This window comes from Orbicella faveolata, unplaced genomic scaffold, assembly GCF_042242905.1.
Source record: "Orbicella faveolata isolate gen_17 unplaced genomic scaffold, um_ofav_v1 contig_13, whole genome shotgun sequence".
Lineage (NCBI taxonomy): Eukaryota > Metazoa > Cnidaria > Anthozoa > Scleractinia > Merulinidae > Orbicella > Orbicella faveolata.
Genome location: NW_028301540.1, coordinates 9,428,177 through 9,434,762, shown reverse-complemented (window position 1 = coordinate 9,434,762; position 6,586 = coordinate 9,428,177). Strand labels below are relative to the sequence as shown.

The following is a 6,586-nucleotide window of genomic DNA, read 5'->3' as shown; positions in this document are numbered from 1 at the left end:
AAGAGTTACACCTGAAAAAAGGTTACACTTCGAAAAATGGGTCACACTACAAAAACTGGGTCACGTTCGGAAAAATAGGTTACATTTGGGAAAATGGGTCACACTTGTAAAAATGGGTCACATTTGGAAAAAAGAGTGACACTCGGAAAAAATGGGTTACACTTGGAGCAATGGGTAACACGTGGAAAAATGGGTCGCACTTTGAATAAAATGGGTCACACTTGGAAAAATTGGTCACATTTGGAAAAATGGGTCACACTTGGAAAAATAGGTAACACTTGGAAAAATGGGTCACACTTAGAAAAGTTGTTTCCACCGCTTAGAAAAATGTGCCACATTTTCAAAGACGGGTTACATTTGGAAAAAAGCTCACACTTGAAAAATGGGTCACACTTGAAAAAAAAGGGTCAAACTTGGTAAAATGCACCACACTTCGAAAAATGGGTCACACTTGGAAAACTGGGTCATTTGGAAAAATGGGTTACATTTGGAAAAGAGGAGTTCACACTTTCAAAAACGGGTCACATTTGGAAGAATATGTAACACTTGAAAGAATGGGTCACTTAGAAAAGTGGGTCACACTTGAACAAATGGGCTCACACTTGCAAAAATGGGTCACACTTGTAAAAAGGAATCAGACTCTGAAAAAAGGTCACTTGGAAAAGAGAGACACTTATGAAAAAGGGGGTCACACTTGAAAAAATGGATCACACTTAAAAAATAGTCACCTTAAAAATTGGATCACACTTATAAATATGGGTCTAGCTTGTAAAAATGAGACAGCTGGAAAAAGTGGTCAAACTTTGAAAAATGGGTCACACTTGGAAAAATGGGTCACACTTGGAAAACAAATCAAACGTGGAAAAAAGGGTCACATTAGCAAAAATGGGTCACACTTGGACAAAAAGGGGTCAATTGGAAAAAGGGGTTCCACTTGGAAAAATGGGTCACACTTGAAAAAATGAGTCACTTGGAAAAATGGGTCACACTTGAAAAGATGGGTCACATTTGGAAAAATGGGTTACATTTAGACCAGCCACACGTCGAAAAATGGGTCACGCTTGGAAAAAAGTGGCACACTTGTGAAAAAGGTCACACTTGGAACAATGCGTCACACTGGAAAAAAGTATCAAGCTTGGAAAAATGGGTCACACTGAAAAAAGTCACACATGGAAAAAGGCTCACACTGTACTTGGAAAACTGTGTCACACTGAGAAAAAAAAGATCACACTTAGAAATGTGGATCCCACTTGGAAAAATGGGTCACATCTTAACAAAAGGGGTCACACTTGAAAGAAAGGGTCACTTATGGAAAAAGGGGATCACATTTGGAAAAATTGATCACACTTGCAATAAGGGTCAAACTTGTAAATATGGGTCTCACTTTGAAAAAACACTTGGAAAATGGCTCACAATTGGGAAAAGGTTCATATTTTGGAAAATGGATCACAGATGTAAAAGTGGTTTACACTTGTCACACTTGGAAAAAAGGGTCACTCCTGAAAAAATGGGTCACACTTTGGTAAATGAATCACACTTGGAGAAATGGGTTGCACTGGAAAAAAGGGCGGTCACTCTTACAAAAAAAGATCACTTATGGAAAAATGGGGCTCACACATGGAAAAAGGTCACACTTGGAAAAATGGGTCACACCTGGAAAAGGACTCAAAACTTGAAAAGAGAAATGGGAAAATGGATCTCAGTTGAAAAACTGGGTCACAGTGAAAACAATTATTCATAAAAAAACGAGGGTCACTCCTGGAAAAATGGGTCACATTTTGAAAATGAATCACACTTGGAAAAATGGGTTACACTGGAAAAAGAGGGGTTTACACTTGGAAAAAAGGATCACAAATGGGTGATACTTGGAAAAAGGGTCACACTTGGAAAAATGGGTCGCAGAGAGAAAAAGGGGGATCACACTTGGAAAAAAGGATCCCACTTGAAAAAAGGGTCACACTTGCAAAAATGGATCACACTTGGAAAAATGGATCACACTTGGAAAAAGGTCACACCTGGAAAAATGGGTCACACTTGAAAAACGGGTGTCACACTTGGAAAAAGGCTCACAATTAGGAAAAAGGGGGGTCACACTTGAAAGAAGGGTCACACTTGGAAAAATGGGTGACACTTACAAAAGTGGCACACCTAAAAATTGGGTCACCTTTAAAAAATGGGTCTTACTTGGAAAAATGGGCCGCCCCGGGAAAAAGGGGGTCACACTTAGAAAAGTGTCAAACCTGGAGAAATGCGTCACGCTTGGAGAAATGGCTACGCTTGGAGAAAAACTGAGTCACACTTGGAAAAATGGGTCACACTTGTAAAAAAGGGGCCAGACTTTGAAAAAAGGTCACACTTGGAAAATAGAGTCACAATTAAGAAAAGGGGGTCACACTTGGTAAAAGGGTCACACTTGAAAAGATGGGTGACAATTGGAAAAATGGGTCACACTTTAAAAAAAAATAGTGTCACCTGAAAAATTGGGTCACACTTAAAAAATGTGTCTTACTTGGAAAAATGGGCCGCCCCGAGAAAAAGGGGGTCACATTTAGAAAAATAGTGTCAGACCTGAAAAATTGGGTCACACTTTAAAAATGGGTCTTACTTGGAAAAATGGGCCGCACTGGGAAAAAGGGGGTCACACTTAGAAAAAATTGTCAAACTTGGAGAAATGCGTCACGCTTGGAAAAAACTGGGTCACACTTGGAAAAATGGGTCACAATTGGAAAAAAGGGGTCACACTTGGGGGAAAGGGGTCACACTTAGGAAAAGGGGGGATTACAGTTGCAAAAAAGGGTCACACTTGGAGAAATGGATTACACTTGCAAAAAAGGGTTGCCCTTGGAAAAATTTGTGACTCTTGGGAAAATGGGTCACACTTGGAAAAAAGGTGACACTTGAAAAAAAGGTGTCAGACTTGGCAAAAAGAGTCACAGTTAACAATAAAGATTAGCGAAAAAACTGAGCAACGACGTTTCGGTGTCATCCTGGCACCATTTTCAAGTTAAAAAATATTTGTGCGAAAAGTAAACTAATTTATACCAATGGTAGAGGTGCGAAATTGAATAAATTAAGATTAAGATAGCTGTTCAATGTTCATGTTCATTCCAATGAGGTGTCAAACACTGGTAATGAGTTCAGTGTCTGTTCAAAGCCTAAACAAATACTTTTGCGCGAATGGAGTCTGACTGTGTGTTAAGGCTCGGTTTCTTCTTGCGAATCCACAACATTTCGTGGATCAAGCAATCGAACTTTCCGTGACATTTCTTTAGGATCTTAAAGTTGTTAGTCAGGTCACCAACTGTATCAACTCGGTGTTCATTTTGAAGGTGTTTTCCGATGGCGGTAAATCGGTGTTCCTCAATGCGCTTGTAAAGATGACGGCTAGTGTAACCGACGTATTCTGCATCACACAGATCACATATATAGTTATAAACAACGCACTGTTGATTGATCAAAGGTGGTTTTGGCTCTTGTACTTTGAGATCATCGCCAATTTTACGGCTTCTGAACACCGGCTGTAGTTTGTGATCAAGTTTATTACTCAAGTCCGAGAGATGTTTCTTTACTATGTCCGCTGATTTCTGGTCTTTAAAAGGCAGGACAATGCGGTAGATATTCTCTGTTGGAGGCGTCGATCTTGTGTCTGGTGACATCACTGAATTAACGAAACGGGTGATGGTGGAGTTCACAAGAGAATCTGAGTACTTGAGGTTAGAAAAGATCAGTTTAAGGCGTTCGCATTCTGTTGAGAATAGAGCAATTCTGTTGAGAATAGAGCAATTTTCAACTAATGTCATCGCAGAAGAACTAAGGGCAAAAGTAAAGCAAAATGCGACACTGAAGAAGGAACTTAACGGAATCTACGTTGAAATACGCCGGAATTGTTCATCGCTCCAATATATGTGCATCCTGAGAACGATGGTTAACCTCCGCAAAAAGCACTATGAGAAAATGATGAGCGGCCATATCAACAAAATCATGAAGCTGCTAAACAAAGATCACGATGTGGACAAACATATCCAGAACATTTCCTCCTACAAGCTTTCATTCTTCCAGAAGCTTGTTCTGTGTCGAGGTTTGAAGTTTTCCTTGCCGCAACGCATCTCTTCAATGGACATTCAAGCTAGCTTCGAGAAAGCCTTCTGGCAACTGGAGCCTTCATTATCCGATGATAAGAAGGAATTAGCTGCGGCGACCCTTCGATCGATCGCGCTTAACTACATCGAGTGCAAAGCCCCCAAACCACCGAAAGCGCTACAAAGAGCTATTGAGCAACTAAAACGAAGAGATGACATCGTAATCACGAAACCAGATAAAGGTACAGGAGTAGTTGTTATGGATAAGGCAGAATATGTTCGCCTTTTGAGTGAATCTTCCATCAACGATACAGCTAAATTTACCGCCGTAAGTTCGGAGAGACCCAAGACGCGTGGACGACCGCTCAAAAACTACCACCCTTTACTGCAGAAAGAGAAACACCTTGAATCTGTCGTGCGCAAAATTCTCCCAAAACAGATTGCCGACTCAGTTTGCCCGAAAGGATCACGACTCGCCCATCTTTATGGTCTCCCAAAGACTCATAAAGAAAAACTGGCGATGAGGCCCATTCTATCCGCCACAAGTACTTACAACTTCGCCCTCGCGAGATGGCTCGACGATAAACTGAAGCCCCTGTCGATCAACAGCTACACAATATCTGACACATTTTCCTTCGCTGATGAGATTCGCAATCTGAGCCTCGACGAATCTGACATCCTAGTATCTTATGATGTCTCTTCGCTATTTACGAACGTCCCACTACAAGAAACCATCGAGATCCTTGCTGATAGAGCTTTTGTTGACAACTGGTTCAACAAAACACACCATCTAAACATCAGCAAAGCTGATCTAATTGAACTGTTGTCAGTAGCAACAAAGGACCAGCTATTTCAATTTAACGGTCAACTCTACCAACAAATTGATGGAGTAGCGATGGGCTCTCCCTTGGGTCCCCTAATGGCCAATACTTTTCTTTGTTCTATCGAGGAAAAGCTACAAAACGAGAACAAGTTGCCAGACTTCTACAGACGCTACGTGGATGATACACTAGCCACAATGAAAGACATACCAACCGCAGAAGCCTTTCTGAAGACTTTGAACAACTGTCATCCATCCATATCCTTCACCATGGAGATCGCATCTAACGGTAAGCTACCATTTGTCGGCATTGAAATATGCAAGAAGGGCTGCAAGCTGGTAACAAGTGTTTACCGTAAACCCACAAACACTGGTCTCCTCTTACACCACCAAAGTCATGTCGACAACCGCTATAAAAGATCTTTAGTTAAAACCATGTTAAACCGTGCTTACCGCTTGTCCTCAACATGGGAACTATTCTCAACAGAATGCGAACGCCTTAAACTGATCTTTTCTAACCTCAAGTACTCAGATTCTCTTGTGAACTCCACCATCACCCGTTTCGTTAATTCAGTGATGTCACCAGACACAAGATCGACGCCTCCAACAGAGAATATCTACCGCATTGTCCTGCCTTTTAAAGACCAGAAATCAGCGGACATAGTAAAGAAACATCTCTCGGACTTGAGTAATAAACTTGATCACAAACTACAGCCGGTGTTCAGAAGCCGTAAAATTGGCGATGATCTCAAAGTACAAGAGCCAAAACCACCTTTGATCAATCAACAGTGCGTTGTTTATAACTATATATGTGATCTGTGTGATGCAGAATACGTCGGTTACACTAGCCGTCATCTTTACAAGCGCATTGAGGAACACCGATTTACCGCCATCGGAAAACACCTTCAAAATGAACACCGAGTTGATACAGTTGGTGACCTGACTAACAACTTTAAGATCCTAAAGAAATGTCACGGAAAGTTCGATTGCTTGATCCACGAAATGTTGTGGATTCGCAAGAAGAAACCGAGCCTTAACACACAGTCAGACTCCATTCGCGCAAAAGTATTTGTTTAGGCTTTGAACAGACACTGAACTCATTACCAGTGTTTGACACCTCATTGGAATGAACATGAACATTGAACAGCTATCTTAATCTTAATTTATTCAATTTCGCACCTCTACCATTGGTATAAATTAGTTTACTTTTCGCACAAATATTTTTTAACTTGAAAATGGTGCCAGGATGACACCGAAACGTCGTTGCTCAGTTTTTTCGCTAATCTTTATTGTTAAAAAGAGTCACACTTGGAAAAAGGGGTCACACTTGGAAAAAACTGGTTCACACTTGGAAAACTGAGTCACACTTGGAAAAATGAGTCACGCTTAGAAAAAATGGCGTCACACTTGCACAAAAGGGGGTTACGCTTGCAAAAAAGGATCACAGTTGAAAAATGGGTCACACTTTCAGAAAAGGGTTACACTTGGAAATATGGGTCACACTTGCGGAAATGGGTTACACTTGGACAAAAGGGGTTCTCACTGAGAAAAATGGTCACATTTTGAAAAAAGGGTCATACTTGGAAAAATGGGACACACTTGGAAACGTTGGTGACATTCGGAAAAATGAGTCACACTTGGGAAAAAAGTGTCAAACTTGGAAAAATAGGTCACACTTTTAAAATTG

The 6,586-nt window shown here is 40.8% G+C and overlaps 1 protein-coding gene across 1 annotated transcript; it reads left to right on the top strand.

The window, feature by feature from the left end:
* The first annotated feature begins 3,783 nt into the window (after positions 1 to 3,783).
* Positions 3,784 to 6,200, top strand: LOC149114890 (uncharacterized). Its single transcript, XM_089284532.1, has one exon. The coding sequence runs from the start codon at positions 3,904 to 3,906 to the stop codon at positions 5,974 to 5,976; it is 2,073 nt and encodes a 690-aa protein (XP_089140658.1). The 5' UTR covers positions 3,784 to 3,903; the 3' UTR covers positions 5,977 to 6,200.
* Positions 6,201 to 6,586: the final 386 nt, after the last annotated feature.

What these genes read in the sequence shown, in the direction of transcription:
- LOC149114890 (XM_089284532.1), top strand. Translation starts at nt 3,904, where the DNA reads ATGTGCATCCTGAGAACGATGGTTAACCTCCGCAAAAAGCACTATGAG.